Below are 19422 nucleotides of genomic sequence, written 5' to 3'. Positions count from 1 at the left end.
AATCAAATTGGGTCTTTGACCCGCCCAAGTTTACTTTGGACTCAAATGGACTAAAAAACGGCTTGGATTTTGATCCGCCCAAGTTTACTTTGGGCTCAAATGGGCTAAAAAACGAATTGAATTTTGATCCGCCCAATTTAACCCGATTAATTTCAATAATTTAACATATTAATAATTAAATTTTATAATCACAATTTGAATTTTCACTCAAGAATTTTTTGTTAAAAAAGTAACAAATGAATAGATAAATCTCAAAAGATGTTAAATATATAATAATTCATACCTTTAGTATAGGAACATACCTTAATAAAAAAATTTAAAACGGGTTGAAATTAGAGATTGAATTGCGCTCAATTGAGAATTCTCTTCAAATATGTTAAGTTTGAATGGGTTGAGATTGAATCAAATTCAAATTATCTTCAGCCCAACCCTAAAATTCTGGGCGGGTTACATATGTATGGGTTCATTTTTGACACCCCTAATATCATCCAATAGATGTGAATCATGTCCCACCAAAAGAAAATATCCACCTTCAGCTATACATTTGCGCTGACCTAATAATGATAGGTCAAATTTATAAACACGTCATTTAACTTGGTGTCAGCTAGTATATATGCCCTCCAACTAGGTGTGTGCACAAATAGATATTTAAACTTGTATAAGTTGAAAAAGTAGACATATGTTTCCTACATGCGGTAATACACGTGTGTCTACTTTTGCACATCTATAGTTGGAAGGCATAGATGTTAGCTGAAAGTTACACCTTTATGTATTATTTCTAAGTAATGATAACATAAACAAATTAACCTGTAACACGAGAGATAAGAGTGTATCGAGAAAGCATACTGCCAAAAGACAGTAAATTGCACAGCACAGACTGAAAGGATACAAGTTCAAACAGAAGATAATTACAAGAAACAATGTTGTACAGATGACAATTCTGCCAGCAAAACCAAGGGAATCAATATATTCACAATTTGCACATAACACAGCTGACATAACCGAAAAATTGAAACTAGTGGCAGGCCCGGCCATACGAGCAAAAAAAATAAGTTTACCACTCTGATATTACATAAAAATAAGTTTACCACTCTGATATTACATAATTTACATGATTACCTGTCTCCTCAGATAAAAGAATTTGTCTAATTGTCCTACGATCTGTACACCTGCCAACGATATAGGCAAAGCAAATAAGTTCAAACTACATGAGCACAAGAAAGAAAACCTAAGCCAAAAAACTATTATTCCAGTTTATGTTTTAACCATGATCTCATGATTATAGAGATAAGAGGGGAGAAGAAGGTTGAGTTGATGACAAATGAAAAATCAACTGACTAGCTAAGTACAAGTCGATAGCTAGGGGGTGAAATGGCATTGTCTCAGAAGCAAGAACTAAGTTAACATCAAAGTTTCACTTTTACCAGTCAACCATATAAATAAACTCCGGTGCTCACCTATACAAAACTAATGCTGGCTTGCAAATTTTGTTGGAGCTCTTCATGGAGAAACTTCGATATGCAAGCAAGAATAAACTGTGTTACTGCTTCTAACCCATTTCAATCATGAAGTAAAACCTTCCAATGTCTCAATTTGTCACACTTGTTACATGGAAAGTCAGCTGTATAAATAGATACATCCATGCTGGAAATGCACCAAAAGGTACAACCAAGGATTGAAACTGCATACCTACTACATGTACTGCTGAGATGGATTTGTCCCCAAATATTTCTCCAAAGACTCTTTCTTACGCTCCGGATTGAGGCTGCATGGGTGCTATAAGTTAAAACTCCACAGGGGAATATAACACATTGCCAAAGTCACATCGCATTATATCAAACTATAGAGCAGAAGCTATGAAATTGATTAAGGAATTGAAGAAGTCATATTCGCAGGTTCGGCACAAGAGAAAATCTCAAAAGGGAGAAAATAATCAAAAACCATTGATCAATAATAATAGAAGCAAATTATGATAATTTTTTTATAAATTGATTGAAAAAATTATGATGACTATTCAAAATTCCTACCTTAAACTTCAAGCCTAGGTAAGACTCTTTAAGGTAAGATTTCTCAAGAGAGCATGAATCTTCAGTTAGTAAAAGTCTTTATTAATCCAAAACACTACCACAGAGAAAATAAATTTTAAAGCATTAAAGTTTGACAAAAAACTTAAAAAGAGTAGACTAAAATAGATAAAAATCGAAAGAAAATGCTCAATATTAATTACGTGATGGTTTTGTTATTCTACCTTGGATTAAAAAAAAGAAAAGCCAGTTGCCCAACGAAAACAATTTGGAAGAGAGAGAGAAAGCAGACCTGTTCCTTACACCTAGAAGAGCACAATGAACAGCTCGTGCTGTGGCAGAAGCTGGGGCAATGGCTGCTGCTGGAGCTGCTTGGACAGCAGTTGCAAAAGCAGATCCCATTCCAGCACCACGCTGATACCGTTTGATGGGAGTGCGTATTAGAGCAGAAGCAGATTTACTGAAGCCATCACTCATACTTTCATAAGCCTGGCAAGATTATCAGGGATCAGTATCTCAGTTATACTTTCATTAGCCTTCCAAGATTTTCAGGATCAGTGCCTCAGTTGGACTACATAAGGAGTATATTCCAAACTTTCACTGAAGGAAGCTGAATGGAGGGGAAAAGGGGGTTTGAGGAAAAGGGGCAATGGTAAATAAGAAACTTGCATATTCCAAACTTTTGGTCCAGGACGACGAATGCTTGTCATCTGTATATCTAGTTCCGGCAAAATTTCCCCAAGAATGAGAGGAGGGATTGCAACATCACGTACTCTCACTTTTTATATTAACTTAAGCAGACTCTTTTAGTCACAGTGAATCAGTTATCTTCATATCAACATATACAGGATAATATGTGCTTAATCAGATACCCAAAAAGGCAGTAGCGGACCCAGGATTGTCATTAAGGAGCGTCAATTGCATGCTTTGGGACTAAAATTCAGAAACGGTGCTAACCAGCCAAATAGTAAACAACAGAGTGTCTCACGAAAAGGATTATCACCTGTTGGATCCCTTGTCGGGAATCTCTAGGTTGATTAAATCTCACACTAGTGTTTCCTCCACTTTGCACAGGCCATGTTACTGATGGTGGAACACTTGTAAGGATATATTCTGCTTGCAGAAGGATTTCATGAGCGCCAGCAGCCAAGTGCACTCCAAGCCCAATTGCTTCAAGCGAAATACTTCTAAGGAACGCTATTGTACCTGCAAAAGATTGAAGCCTTTTTGAGAGCTATAAGCCGCAACTATATTGGCACACAGGACAGAGATACTTTTACATGGTTATTAATGTCCTCTAAGACAAAAACAAAGCATTTGTGTCCTGTGGCAGGATTGACCCTGTACATTTGAAGAAAATAGAAAGTCCAAAGACTCAATCCCCCTCTTCTAACAGATGAGAGCAATTACAGCAGAGTTACTATTATTTGTCCACAAATACTAAACAAGACAAGCACTGCTCACTCAAGTTGGTACTGGTATCAATATTTAGATTTACAAAATAAATGATCTTTTCAAAATTGTAACAGGAGGACGGGTGCAACACTATCAAACAGATTGTCTTTTATTAACATTTCTTCTGTATCCCTTGAAAATTAGCTTTCATTTGGATCATGTTTACTGCAAAAAGTATAAAGGAACAAAAATGTCCCACAAAGGCTAATACATGGCCACACCATACATATACACACACCCGTATCTGCACATATTTCTATGTCTATCTACCATAATTCTGTTGTTACATGCTATAATTTCAGCTCCTTGCATGACAATAACAGTATCCAACAGTGCAATAAAGCAAATATATCACCAGAACAAGAAGTGTGTAATTTAAGCTCCCATAAACAAGCACTCCACAATCAGGAAGAACCTAATCAGTTCAAGATTCACTAAACATACAGGAGGAGCTTTTATTTCTTCCACTTCATATATTCTCCAGGGATGTAAGGGATAGAATTCATTATTATTACCTCTTTGCATTCCTTTTAGCAACTTTTGATCCTTCTTGTAACTCTTCACAGGCAGAGAAACCAACTTTGCTGCACTAGAACCAACAGCTACCAATGACCGAATAGGAGGAAGGCCTTTCAATAGTTTATGAATCTGAGGGTAACACAAGAATAGATCAGAACCCATCGCAAACTTTGACATGCAAATCTCAAATTATCCACAATTCCAAAAAAATTACACAAACCTGATTTTGGGATATATCTTCCAACCATTCACCTACTATTATTTCACCTATGCCACTCCAGCCATAGACACCTAGAGCTTGAACATGTTTGAGATGCAGGTCAACCCCCTGCATCAGAAAAGTATCGGATACACCATATTATGAACTTGTATATAAAAATATTTCACCTCATGTACGGTACAAGAAATTATACTGCTGGCTATCTCAATATGCGTTCATTCAATAAATGCCAATTCAAAGTGGCCAAATCGAGCACCTTAAGGTCTTGAATTAAATTATCCTACAAGGAATTATTTGGTGTACTTGATCCTCTTTCTTTATAACACTTTACTTACAAACTAATTCATAACTCTATATCACAGTTTGTACTTCCAATGTTTCAATTAGGAATGTCAAATGTGCATGTTGGGCTGAATCAATAAATGAGCAGCTTAAAGGTTACTTGAATTGAGATTGGTTGGGACTAGATAGGCTAAATGATAGATCATAGTCAGACCAGCCCAAGTCTAACCAAATTTAAATTCTTTGTTTTCTTATTAAAAAAATTTGGTTATATAATGGAACTTTGTTTTTCTTTATTATGGCATTTTCTAAAAAATATCAAGCAGAAGACCTAACCTCAGTTCGTGTCATGCCCCAAACTCAAGGGCGCAACTGACACCTAACGCCAAAACTTAGGCCCGAGCCGACCCTGCTAGTTTGTTTTCTTATCTATGGGTGGCTTCCATGTGCTATGGGCAATAGGTTCAGCAGGGTTGACTTGGGCCTAAGTTTTGGCATTACGTGCCAGTTGCGCCCTTGAGTTTGGGGCGTGACAGTTCGTGACCAAACACTTCTATTGTTTAATTATATTCTCATCATTAATTACTGGTATCTCCAATAGAAAGACATGAACTTGAATGAATATCGAACAAAAGGACGTATGAAACCAGGAAACATCTAATTTTAGCAAGTTTTGCATGCATTTGGAGGGTGTCCTTATGAGTAACACATATTATATAGTTATTACCATGGGAGAAACAACTAGAAAGCATTTGTCATAATGTACTTTCCCCCGCCCCCACCTAAATGTCATGAACTTCCATTTTTAGGTTAAATGAGATTTCAAGAAAAGGGGATTAATTTTAACACTAAATACCTGGCGATCGGATATCATAAAAACCAATTCAGATTGGCTAGAGCTTTCCATTTACAGTGAAAGTTAATGTGCACTTAGAGTTTGACAACTCATAAAAAATTCAACTTCATCTGAATAATCTGAATATGCCTTACATAACAAAAGAATAAGAAGAAAGGCGAAACTCTGACCACCTAATTTCAAAAACCACACTACAGCAATGTTGCCAAATAAAATCTTTAAAGGAAAATCAATAGGGAGAAGTAAATACCTTCCAAGGCACAAGGTTAACAAGCTCAACATACTTGCCACCCCTTAATGCAGCTAAATCAACACGGCAAGGGCTATAGTCAACCCGAAGATGAACAGGCCAGATATCAAATTTCTGCAACCAAAATCCAGTAAAATCAGCTTCAACTATTAGTCCATATAACTATGGCAGGCCGATCAAGCAACCAGCAAAACCACTCTCAGAATAAAGCTGGTATGTCCACATACCGAAGGATTCAAATGAAGTCAACAATAACAAGCATTTATTTAAAAAAGCAAGTATTTATACAATCAACCATTTTTTTTTTTGCACTGCCAATGGACAGACCAGCTTTGGAGGATGTTCATCAGTCTGAAAGGGATTAGTTGGGTGGAACCTGGAAGCATTGCAGACGTTCTAAAATGCTGGAATATGGATGGTAATGTGAGCAAGAAGAAAGAAACATGGAAGATCGTCCCTGTATGTATTTGTCGGTCAGTTTGGATACAGAGGAACAAAAGGTGCTTTGAGGGGACTCGGAACAACATTCAGAATCTTAAAATGAATAGTTCAGGCCTTTTTCTATTTTTGGTGTCAGCAAAAACTATTAACTCAAACAGAAGATATTTGTGATGTTTTAAACTTTTTGTAAGGCAAAAAAATTGAATTACAAGTTGTAATAATTTTGCTGGGGAACTACACTTTGGTTGTAGTATACCTGTGGATATACAGAAGTAAAGTTACCATTATCAAAAAAAAAAAGAAGGAAGCAAGTATTTATGGGCAAGAGGAACAGCTGTCTTTTCTATTTTCTTTTACCTCACCTTTTCACAAAGATAAATAAAAATATCCAACTGCAAGTGCATAAGTTTACTTGAAAGGAGGAAACTATATGTTTAATATGGCAAAAAAAAAACCACTTATTTCTCACCTGAAAATAAGGAAGCAGTGCCTCTTCAATGACTGCTTTACCCCCAAATTTAGTTCTCTTTGCTACTATTTCCGATTTACTCAAATTTTGTGAAGAACTTTGGGAGGGGGTAACTGCTGACTTTGTTCCTCCAAAAAAGCTGATGAGAAAATCTAACTGGTTTTGATGAAGATGTAAGCGCATCGGGAGGAATGCAATTCGTAACCTGAAAATGAAAGCATCATATCAATCCAATCACCAAGTACATACAGACTATCCAAAAAGAATACGATGAATTCTCTCAACAAGTTTGGGTTGAATTTTTTGGAGAGAAAATTCTATAGGAACTTTCTGTTGAACAGCAATGAGTGCTAAGCTATTCACGTTAGCAAGCAAGAAAATATGTATGTGAAGCATCTAAATCACGAGGAAAGGAAACAGCATGGTACAGTTCACTTATTACAGGAATAGCGCGAAAGAGATTAGAAGTGCCTTTTATAAAATTTCTTGCATGAGTGCACGATGTAATTTATGCGAATTTCACAGCCCAAACATTTTCTAAACATACTTGCGAGTGAACGAGACATTGATAAGGGAAGAGAGGAAGAACGGTCAGTAGAACTACCTTCTTATATGCACTTTTTTCAGAATAAAGCAACAGACGTTGGGACTTGAAAAAGTAGGTCATATCAACTCGTTACAAACTAGAATAATAAGCTCAAACTGAATGACTATCAAATCACGCCAGATACTCGCACACATTGTAGAGTGACGTATAAGACATCTCTACTATAGATAAAGTATCTTAAGACTTGAATAAATTATCTAAATAATTTGATTTCTAATTAATTTAACATTTTATCTACACATTCTGATATGCTTGGAGAGCTAAATAAGAAATTCATAGATACTTAAATTTGGTGGGGAATTTCCTGCCATTCTGTATATGAGCCTCTTTGAACCGATAACTTCATCAGATAAAAACTGAAAAGAGGACCTGAACACAGCATTACAGTTTAACAATTCCGAATCAAATTTTGGCAAAGCGCTCAACTGCTTTAATTGTATACATCAGCTGAAATTGGAACAAGTCTATTGAGGCTAACGTCAATTAAAGGAGGTGCATATTTTCAATAGTTAATATACCAACATAATATAGCTTGTTTGAGCCAGAAGTGTATAATAGGAACACTGTATCATGTATTCAGGTCCTCAATCAGAACAAATAGTAGTTCTGGTATCTAAATGCAAAGTTAAGAGGTGATCGATGTATTCCACCAACCAAAAGAAAGAGTCATACTGCTTTTTGTTTGTCCAAATTTTGTTCTTTTCAAATACTTAAATTGTCATAGTAATTTTAACTATCAAGTCCTGTTGACATCCATTGCCATGCAGTGAGTTCAACGAGAGCAGTGAAATATTTTTGCTCTACTTCGTGATTCTCTCTATAAAAGTCTTTTTTTTTTTTTTTGGGATAAACCAAAGAAAATTTCATAATTTGCATCAACCTTTGTTAGTATTTTATTTCCCTTTTTTTTCAAGGAGAGAGAGAGAGAGAGATTGTGTGTCTATACAATCATATATCATCATCATTTTTACACTGGCCAATAACCTACAAATTCAGATAATTTTATTTTGTTATTATGTAAGTAGGTGTTATTCATGAACGGCAGACTAGGTCTTTGCTTTCATAACAGGTTATAGTTAGGTTGATGGCTTTGCGAAACCTCATCAGGTACAATAGGCTTCCACCACCCGAACCCATTTATACTCACCATATTCTCACCCATTTTTCCACCTCTAAGGACAAATAATCTGGCATTTGCATCTCTCTAACAAGCACATAAGCAGCAGACTAAGCACATCATGGATAGATACAGTATCTTTAAGAATACAAATATACAACGACACATAAGGGCCTGATAAGTAGGAAAGGAAGGATATCTAAACTTCTGTGCAAAGTAAACTATACTAAAATAAACCAAGTCAAATGGATTCATAATAGTAAAAGACTAGTAGTGAACTCCCTTTTCTAACTTCTGGGTGAAAATAAACAAATAAACGTCACCTTGCCTGAAGCCCTATGCTTCTCTGCATCCCAAGTTCTGCTGTTTTGTTTTTTCCCTTCTTCAATTTGTAAAGAACAAAATCTTAAAACTACTCTCCCGTTACCATTTTTATAACCTAGAACTCAGGCACTTCACTTCTGAGTGGATCCTAATGAAATTATACATGCACACAACAACAACAATATACCCAGTGCAATCCCACAAGTGGGGTCTCGGGAGGGTAGAGTACACACAGACCTTAGCCTTACTTTGAGAGGTAGAGAACAGAGGTTGTTTCCGAGAGACCTTCGGCTCAATTAAACACTATACATGCACATAAAGGATATATAAAATGTGCCCTCTGACATAAACCAAGCAAATCACAGAGACAGCAAAGTTGCACTGAAAAGAGACATGTGCCAAATTGAGGAAAAGTTCAAGGGAAACGGTGAACGTACCGGTACTCCTCAAGAGGGATAGCAGGATCAGGTCTTACTGCTTCCAGATCCAGCTTAAATGCTTTGGAAGAAGACTTCCTTAAACAGCCTTTTGATTGATAGTACCCCAGCACCTTGATAATCAAACAGAAGAAAGAATTTTAGATACAGCATAAATCATGGTAAACTATTTGCAATTTCAAATACGTGAAGAAACTTAATATACCAGTTTCCAAGGGGCAGCATTACTGTTGTCTTTAACAAAGAAATCATGAACTGTTATGGACTGCCTAGATACCCGAGTTCCACCATCAGGAAAGATGTCATACAGAAATCGCATTCCAGACAGTGTCAGTTCTAAACAAACAGTTGTATCCCGCCCACAAGTTCCTGTAGATTGCTGGGTATTACTCTCAACATTTTGCCAATCAGATCCCGCATACAATCTCCAGATGATATTCATGTTATTAAGAACTATGCGACCCTTAACATTTTTATTTTCATCAGGTTCACTGAGAATGCTAGAAGCCTCAGACTCTGTCAACTCCTCCGAACCAGCTTTTCTGTCGACTTCTGAAACATGATTCTCTAAAATTCTTAAACAGTTGCCCCCATACCATCCAGTACTTCCCCTAAAATCATCACCACTCCTTAGAGGACTGGGCGCGTATCTAATAATATCCTTCGATGACTGATCTGTCAATGCTAGTTCAGACAGAGGACATAGGTCAGACAAGAAATATTCTTCGATAAACTGAGGTGGCTGTTCAGGTGATAATGGAGTCTCACTAGTTTCTTGTCCACCTACTGGGACTGAGCAAGTGAGAGGCGAGCTATTCAAAAACCTTGGAGAGTCTTCATTACTGTAGTAAAATGTCTCGCCAATGAAACTATTATTAGGTGACAGGTAAATGGGTGATTCAAGATGATCAGCTTGGTCATCCTCCTCGTGGTTCAATTGAAATGCATCTTCACAGATTTCATCCATCAAGTTGATATTACCGCATTTGCTACTTACATCACCAGTCATAGGCTGCATATCTGAAGTTGATGCTACAGCCACGTCAAAAGTGCAGAATTCTTTGCCCTCACGTGCATGCTGAACATTATTCCACCTTGTCTGCAAGTGAACCACAGATTCTTCCAGGTCAGGGGCAAAAAGCTGTTGCATTTGAGCAGCTAAACGTGTCAATCCACTAGCTGTATCATGGCAAGTGTTCAGAACAATCTGTGACTCTGAACAATCAATTTCCCAAAGAGCACCACTTCCAGAACTGATTCTTAAAAGAGCTTCAACATCTGACCCTTGAGCAACTTTAACATATCCCGTCTTGCGAAGATGCTCCACACTGTAGACACTGCCAGCACAGTTCGGTGCACGCACTGCAGAAAGAAGCAGACCCAGATCCTGCGCAGTAATTTTGTAATCCTTGATAACAGAATCAGCAAAGGTTGTACTGGAAAACCTCAAGGAAGATGCAGCCAACAGACATGCTACATGTTGCTCATCTATTGCTTCCTCACAATTGGGAGAACTTGACTGAGAATCAGCGCATCCATGCATCGTCAATTTATTTAAGTATGGCTCGTAACTCAAGGCAATGTCTATCAAGCTAAGGATAAAAGAAGATTCAAAAGGAACACTAGTTTCACCCTCTTTCTGCACATTACTATCACATTCTTGTGTAGCTTCAGGGGAGGGTGAAGCGAAAAATGAGAAAATTGTGTCAAACCAATCCAAGCGTCCACCAACTGCAACAACAGTGCCGCACCGGACAGTGATGGACACGGCACTGCTCTGTGGATCTTGAAAGTGGATAATATCTAAACCTGACAGCTTAGAAGATAATACATTTGAACCTTCTCCGTCACCACGGCTACTGGAAGAGTCATTGATGGAGATGAGGAGAAACTTTTCACTCGGGACCCCTGTAACTGAACCCCACAAGTTGCCCTCACCATGGGTTACCCAGAGAAAGCTAGAACCATTTGTTCCTCCAAGATCTGAAACAGATAATAGGCCAAAGTTCTGAAGTTCCAGAGTAAAGCTATGCCAAGAACCAGTAATTTCATTCTGTAGTGAACCCTTATTATTCTTCTCCATGGCTTCCTCATTAATTGATATGGTTACAGAATCACATTCAACAAGAACTGATGACTGAGAGGCAGCAGTCACTTTTTCAGTATCAACAAGATTTAAGTCCAGTCCTGATAACCTATCAATCACCTGACTCACAATATCATTTAATTTAAGAAATTCTGATTTGCTTAAAGAAATTATAACGGGAGATAAATGTGCATGAATGCAGAACTCAGAGCTTATAATCATTTCTTGTCGAATGTTATCAATGTCCCCAGAATCCTTGACAGTGGTTACAGACGAAAAGTCATATCCTTTTCCTCTGAACTTCTCTAAGCACCTTGCATTCTCTGAACAAGCAAGCTGTCTGGCTCTCTTCATTATCCAAGGACCAGTACTGGCACAGTCCTGCCAAGAAAAGGTAACAACAGAAGGCCCTCTTCCATTTGATGTGGTCATTAATTTCTGAGCTGAAAGTCTATACTTTAGAACACTATCATAGGTAATTTCAACATTCTCTCCAGACAATGGTGTGATTAAGTTGACATCAAGCTTCCCAAAATTCAAGGACAAAGAGCACAATTTAGCCACGGAATTCCAACTTTTAGAACTAGTAGCAGAACATTTTTTAGTTGCATGACTTGCTTTGTCCACAGGAGCTGATGGTGAAGAAACATCAAGAGAAATAAACTGTTGCCAACAGTAATAGCTCCTAAAATCTTCACCTTTTCCACAAGGAAAAGCCAATATAATCCTGGCAGTTGGAAGAGATACAGTGCCCCTGAAACTTTCTTGTTCTGAACTTCTTCTAGTATCAGAGCAAGGGCTAGTCCTTCCATTCCCTTTGGATGAAGCTACACACTTATCCTCATGAGCCAGAGTGCTAGATGTTCCAATAGGATCCTCAATTTTCTTGAAAAATTCTGAGATTTTAGTTAACAAATTAAAGTTCACCCAGAAAACAAATGGTGGAAACTTCAATGAAAAAGATGTTGGCCCAACAAATGAGTTTCCTGAAGAACTTATGGTTGCTTGACAGAGGCTAGCACCAAAAGTCTTAAGCAATTCTACCTGCACTCCATCGTCAGCAAAAAGACTTATTTTCTTCCTTGGATGAGGGAACCCATCAGTAAAATTCATCCTTAATGGATAAGGAGCAGCAGATGCACTCTGATTATCCAGATCAACATTCTTGGTGGACCAATCAAGAGGTGGGATGGCAGTTTGAATTGCGTCTTGAATTTTTTTGATGTTATTATATGTACACCATTTGAAATCAACAGTGTCATCTTCTCTTGAGAAGTGATCAGTAAGTGCCACATGTTGAACTGTTGCTTCAAAATTCACTTCCTGGCGCTGTACCTATTAAGCCTTAATGTTTTTAAAGTTAATAGAAGAGCTACAAAATGCCCATAAAGCAGTGTCAGAAGCAAATCAACAACAAAGACATAAAACTTTACCTGCAATACCAGAAGCAAATCTTGAAAACTTGCACTTATATAATGAACATAAAAACCAGCATTCCCTTTATCAGCATCCACAGTGCAGCAATGTCTCTCTTCCTCGTCAATAAAAGAAAAAAGAAGAGATACTTTGGCAACTGTAGCCCTAATATTGGTTTCAAGATGCTGCTGATCTGTAAGTGAATTCAAAAGAAATAAATCAGTTTCCTGACAAAGGAATGAGGTAAAATACTAAGCAGTAATTACTGAGGTCCCCACTGAAGTGACTAAACAATTTCAATTACTTACTTCACTTTCTGAAATAAGTAATATCCATTGAGCTGTATAATCCACCCAATCAGAGTGCACAGAAAAGAATAAATAACAAATAAATGGGAGATACAAAATGACTGACATGTCAGATCAGTGTAACCATCTTAAGAGATGAAAATGAATTTGCAGTTTGAGCTCCTCCCTGTACTCGGTATGTATATTTTCCTCACTAAGTATGTATTAGCTTTGGGTACAATTACTTTTGCAATGTCTAGAACACTCTGTTCTGAATGCCAATGGTTTATATGAACCATTTCAGCACAGACATAACTAATCAAAAGGCAGATCAGCACATCTTCTGCCAGGGTGAAACTAGAATAAAATGTTGTGTGCGTTTGTGCATATTGGGCCCAAAAAACATACCAGAAGGAACAAGCAACGACCCAGAAGCAAGATTAGAAGCAGCAGTTATCGCACTAAAAACAGAACAAGTCCAATTCCACATCCCACTGTTTCCTAGAGCTGACTGCGAGTTTCTCAGACCATCAAAGCACTCAAAAAACTGGTGCACGCTGCAAGATACAACATAAGAACATAAGGACATATTGTATTTAAAAAAGAACACAAGGAGAGATCAGCATAAGGAGACCTTGCTGCCGTTAGCAATTTGTTGTGATGCTTTTTTTAATCAGGTAAAATTCATTCATAAACATGGCCAAAAACTGGCAGCATACTAGGGGACAATTTGTTGTGATGCTATCAGAGTATAGGAAGTTGAACACTGCAAGTGTTGAAGCAGAGGTACTGCATAAAGCTTCCAAGTCCAACTTAACATCAAAATGATTACTGTAAAGAGCTAGTATTGGCTTGTGTGACCATCTTATCTAAAAACTAAGTGGTTAGAGAAAGCACACTTTTCCTTACATAATTATGTCTTTACCATGCCCCCCCCCCCCCCCACATGGGATCTGACTATTGTTGTTGGATCAAACACGAGGCTTCGGACCTCTACCTACTCTGGTATATATTAAATTGTTTGACCATCTAATCTTAAAGCTCAATCCGCTAGAGAGAGCACACTTCTCAATTAATTAATTATGTCTTAAACAACTAATATAGAGGTAAAGCTGAAAGAGCACAAATTTTTTAAACACTAAACTATTCAAGGCCAACACCTCGTTAATCAAAACATTATGAGGGATCACTTCCTACAAGACATTGAAAAGGGTTGAAGCAACTAAAGGCAAACCATTTATTCTGTTTTCCCGAGATGCATGTTGTTACAGAAAGCACATGAAACTTACAGCATGTCAAAAAATTTGTATTTCTTTAGTCATAGCTTATAAGACATACAAACACTCATGAACTCCCACTGTAATTATCATAATTTTTAGGTAATACTGCATGATAAGTAAAATCCAAAAAGGTACCAACCTTTCCCCAAAGTCTGGTTCCTCTTCGTCATTGACTTTCCGGCTTCTACTCACCCAGTCCGATATAAGACGGGACTCAGACAGCAAAGCTTCCCTCACAGGTTCACTCTCAAATGCACATTCAGCAGAATTTGCTTTAGAATCTGGAAGCACCTCATCCATACTGAGCAGAGAAGTATCTGCCTTTGTTGAATCACAAGTCATTACTGAATTACAGAATGGAAATTCTGTATCCTTCTTCTGACCCGTATCTTTCAAAATTCCCCACAAATGTATTAGGCATCTGATGCTACTAGGTTGAAGTTTGATTACCAGAGGATCAATAGAAGCATCTACCTCCACTTCGCGGATATCTAAGGAACCATTTCTCCAAGGTATAGTCAATTTTAGGTTCCCAGAAAGTCCGCCTCTTTCCCCGGTTATTATAGGAGTTGTGACATTTGGTGAATAGTTTCTTGACCACTCACCTGTAGCTGTTCCTGAAGCACATGGATTTGGTGTCTTATCAACAACCTCATCAATTTGAAGGAATTCAAGAACTGCTCCACTAAATTTGATAAAATTTGTCATTTGAGTCAACCCCAAAAGGTTAGCATCCGCTGCTTCAGTATCCAGAGAATCCCCTTCCGAGATGCATGTCCCACAGGCTACTTCACTTACTCTTAATACTAAGGTTCTGCAAAGCCCTCTCTGTTTTTCCTCACCTAAACAGGGATCAAATACTATGATCAATTTTCTAACTTCTACATTCAACCTAGTAAGAAACCATTTAACCATTTTAGCAATGGTCTTGACCCCTTCATGAACATCAAAAGCAGTTGTTTTAGCCCCACAATCATCGACAGCAACATCCTTGCGGTTTCCTGATTCTTGGTTCACCGAAGCAGCACCATCTTGAGTTGAAAGACAATTTCCAAATGTGCTAGGAGAAAAGGTTGCCTCAGGAGCAAGCACAAGCTCAAGTTCATCCACCTCTATCCGAAAGCCATCCCCTTGCCAAGGCATTTTCATAAGCAGAGAGCCGATTGATCCTTCTTGAACATATACGGCTGCTGCGGAACCAAACTGAAAAATGCAACAGTGCCATAATCAGTAAAAATAAAAAATTTCTTTGGCTAATGAAGACAGGAAGATGTAGCGGGTTGGAGATGGGCAGGAAAGAGATTCAAATACCTAGGTCGAGTATAATTGATGCTTTAGTACCACTAATTAGATAAAGTGAGTAACATATGATGTTGTTTCTCCAAACCCCACACACACACCCAACAAAAAAAAAAAATCAAGGAGAATGTCCAACAGGCAATAAAATCCATAGAAAATAGGTGAAAACCAGGAATGGCTAACATATATGCAGATCAGGAACACTCCTATGAATTACCTCAAATCGGCAAGCTACAGGTGAAGGGTGTTAGCATGTTACTTTTGCGTAATAACTCCTAAAACATTGAAACCTTCTCTGGCTGCCAAAGAATCCAACTTTCTAGCTTAAAAGAATATCATAACTTAATTTTTAAATTATAGGACACTTCTATTTTCAGATTTTCACCAACCAAATTATGATAAGCCTCCAAAGAGAAAAAGTTACAGCTAAAAGGAAAAATGTGGACCTCAAGATGGAGATCGAGACTATTGCTCTGTACTTCCAGAAAGCTGGGAAAAATATATTGGGTTCAAAGGATGATTTTGAATCCTATTACCTAGACTTCAACAAGGCTCATCGGGCAGGAGTAACCCTTAGAAGAAGAAGAAGAAATAAAATACAATTTGTCCTTATACTTTTCCTCCATTTTTTGGGGTGAGGGGTTATTACCTGGGATGGAATATTTCTCCTCTAGCACTTACATGGACCGTATAGAGAGAGAAAAATAGGAGAGCTTTTGATGGAATAGAGAATGATGTTGTACAATTGCAAAATTGTCTCTTCTCACTTACTTCTTGTTGGTAAATCCACGAGGTTCCTATTTGTTAAGAAGTGTAGGTGTTTCATAGAAAACCATATATTTATATAAGGCTTTATACTTTTTGGTTTACTTCTCATGTACACATTAGTATAGCCCGTCAGTTATAAAATTTATTACTAAAAAACAATCCTCCTTTCTTCAAGTTTTCTGCCATTCTTTCTTTCTTCTTTTCTTCAATCAACGTCCAAGAGAATCCACATAGGCAAAACTAACTAATAAGGGCTACTACTTTATTAGGGATCTGGTAATTTGTATTCCTTTGTACTAACGGATATGCTGGCAACCTCCAAAAGGTTATCAACAGTAACTATATATTCCTATCAACTGATCTGCATCCTCTACATTTGCTTCTTTACACCAAAAGTGAAAATTTCCAATACAACTCCCCTAAATTTTCTGCATAGAATTAAATCTATCCTCAAAACACCTTCCGTTCCTTTCCTTCAACACTATTCACCAAACACATAGAGGAATTGCTCTCCACTATCTCTTTTGAGACTTGCTGCCTCCTCTCCTGATCCAACAGCTTAGGAGATCTGTTGTGTGTTCCGGCATTGTCTACTTGTTCCCTGTAAGGCTGAATAAGAGTGACCCACAGTTGGGCTGTCACTTTACAACACAAAACAAATGACTATTTGTCTTTGCAATCTCATTACAAAGAAAACATCTTGAGGCTATTTGAATACCCTTGCTCCATAGAGCTTCATGCGTTAGACAGGCTCTTCTTTTTTTAATACCACAGTTGGGCTACTGCTTGTTGTTACACTTACATTAAGTTTGGTGATGTGAGGACTCATATTTTTTTTTCTTTTTTGTGATTAAAAAAACTTGTATTATGGGTGGGCATAGTTTGGGCAAACCCGATATCCATTTCCTTTTTTGGATTTATTGTCTGGATTTTCAAATAATAGATTGATTTAATTTTTTAAAATTGACTGCAGATCTGACACATGGAATTTTTGAATATCCGAAAATCTGAAAAAATTAATCGGATGTCAAAATCTCATGCCTCAATGTTTTTGTTGTTAGGATATTTCTTGATAATTCGTTTTTTGTTATAAGCAGCAACTCAACTTGAACACAGGGGTGTGGCTTGTGGTCAATGAAGTGGTTGAGAGTCACGAGGTCTCAGGTTCGAAACCAAGCAGAGACAACAACACTAGGTGATTATCCTAGTCTTTGTGGACAGAGTTACCAAAGTACTTGTTGCTAGTGGGAGGTGCTAGGTATCCCGTGGAATTAATCGAGTTATGTAAAAGCTTGCTAGGACACCACGATCATAAAACGAAGAAAAAAAAAAGCAACTCAACTTATAGGCTTAAAACTGAAAATCTGAAATAAACTAAATTAATCCGAAACGAACTTCAAAAAATCAATCCAATCCGAACTTGTTTGGGTTGTAACTTCTTGAATCCAAAAATAAAAAATTCAAACCGAAATTTTCATATCCAGTCTGAATTGCCTGAATGCCCACCTCTACTATGTCTCTGTAGGATAATTGATTGCTAGATCAAATAGGCGCTAGCTTTTGATAACTTGATTTGCCTTAAAGATAAATTAATTATAAATTAGATAACCCCAATCAGTCTCCAGAACTCTCAAGGTTCCAGATTAAGATCCTCAAACCGCCCTTACCTTCCTCTGAAGTTAAAAGAATTATATAAACCTACCCATCAACAAACATAACCCACAAAACTACTGAAAGGATTAAACTTCATCTTATCTCTTTAAGATAAATAGATATCAGATAAAATAAATTCATTAAAAATATCTGCAAGTTTTAGTATCAAATTCAGATTCCGCGGGATCAGAAAAAAAAGAGCTATAGAAAAGTTCATATCAACCAGTTTTGTCAAAAAAAAAAAAAAGTGAAAAAACGAAAAACACAAGCCCGCACCTTTTGATTGAGATAATCAACATTGAGGGCAAGATCAGAGAGCTGAATGATACCGGCCCTGGCTTGCACATCGAGTTGATCGAGATCAATATCACCAAGTATAAATTTCCCCAATTTCTTCTTCAACCAGAACTTGCAAAACCTCTTGATTGCCCAGCGCGAGAACAACTTCTCCGCAGACCTCGCGAAGTTCCACATTCTACCAAATTTTGCACTTCAATTCAATTAACAAAACCAGAAAACTAGGGTTTAGAGTTTCCAATTAACAGAATCTTTTTGCGATGGAGAGTCTTCACCTCCATCCAAGTTTAGGAATCAAATTGGGATCAAAATTGGGGTTTAAAGCATGCAGTCAAAAGGAATGATGAAAGACGACGACCTGCAGGAGTCGTGTTTAGCTATAATTTCGTGTGTGTTTTTGCCCTTCAAATATTTTAATTAGCGATTTTTTTGTTGTTTTCTTGTTTAATGGAAATACTAATCCAAGGATTAATTAGATATGCTAATGATCATATGTGCCTGATGCTTATGATTAGGTACCTTGGCCTTTGTCTTGAAGATTTGTTTAAGCTGATTCCCCAGTATCCACGCAAGTGGGCAAATTGCTTTATTCTATTGATTCTTATATATATAAAAAAAAAAGTTAAAAACAAAAAATAAATAAAATAAAATAACCGGGAAATTATAGCGAGCAAAAGTCGGACCCTTATTATTACCAGGTGTTACAGAACAATCATTGTTCTAAACTTCTATTTCTAAAAGGAAACGAAACAAACCTAAATAGTTAAACGGACGAAGAAAATAGAATGGGGTCTTTTTTGATAATTTTTAAAAATATATTAAAGTATATGTTATATTCATATATGTATTTAAATCGTATTCCGATATAATTAGTGTGTATATAAAAATACAAACATCAGAAAATACATAAATTGTATTTATTCGCTCTAATTTCACTTGTATCATTTTGCTCTTGTATTATTTTTATTTCATAAATTCTAATTTATTTATATTCATGCGGATATTTAAATTATATCAATGAATATAACCTAGATGTATACAAAATACAAATAATAATATAAAAAAAGTACAAATAACTATATTCTAATTTCACTCGTAATCATTTATTCTTTTATATATATATATATATATATATATATATATATATATATATATATATATATATCACTTGCATTCTATTCATCAAAATATATAAATACAATCACAGACAGGGGGAGGGGGGGCAAAAATACAAAAAAAGTGTAGGGAGAAAGAGAAGAGAATATGGGGGCAAGCGAGATTATTGAGAGAGAGCATAAATACTTAGCAAGTGAAAGAACACATAGTTATAAAATG

At 36.9% G+C, this 19422-nt stretch overlaps 1 protein-coding gene across 3 annotated transcripts; it reads right to left on the bottom strand.

Moving 5' to 3' along the window:
• Window positions 1–878: 878 nt before the first annotated feature.
• On the bottom strand, window positions 879–18665 carry LOC101260283 (autophagy-related protein 2). 3 transcript variants are annotated; one of them, XM_026028485.2, is made up of 15 exons: window positions 18067–18665; window positions 14210–15273; window positions 13199–13347; window positions 12521–12696; window positions 9207–12422; window positions 9002–9114; window positions 6517–6721; window positions 5607–6063; window positions 4219–4326; window positions 3995–4127; window positions 3028–3230; window positions 2317–2513; window positions 1690–1765; window positions 1458–1511; window positions 879–1169 (listed from the first exon to the last, which is right to left on the bottom strand). In XM_026028485.2, the coding sequence occupies exons 1-8, from the start codon at window positions 18262–18264 to the stop codon at window positions 5968–5970; spliced, it is 5217 nt and encodes a 1738-aa protein (XP_025884270.2). In that variant the 5' UTR covers window positions 18265–18665; the 3' UTR covers window positions 879–1169; window positions 1458–1511; window positions 1690–1765; window positions 2317–2513; window positions 3028–3230; window positions 3995–4127; window positions 4219–4326; window positions 5607–5967. The 3 variants fall into 3 exon arrangements, with proteins under 3 accessions (XP_025884270.2, XP_010315234.2, XP_010315233.2); XM_010316932.4 differs by having other exon boundaries at window positions 1458–1601; window positions 5607–5720; XM_010316931.4 differs by having other exon boundaries at window positions 5607–5720.
• Window positions 18666–19422: the final 757 nt, after the last annotated feature.

This window comes from Solanum lycopersicum, chromosome 1 (assembly GCF_036512215.1).
Source record: "Solanum lycopersicum chromosome 1, SLM_r2.1".
NCBI lineage: Eukaryota > Viridiplantae > Streptophyta > Magnoliopsida > Solanales > Solanaceae > Solanum > Solanum lycopersicum.
This window is presented reverse-complemented; position numbering and strand designations above follow the sequence as displayed.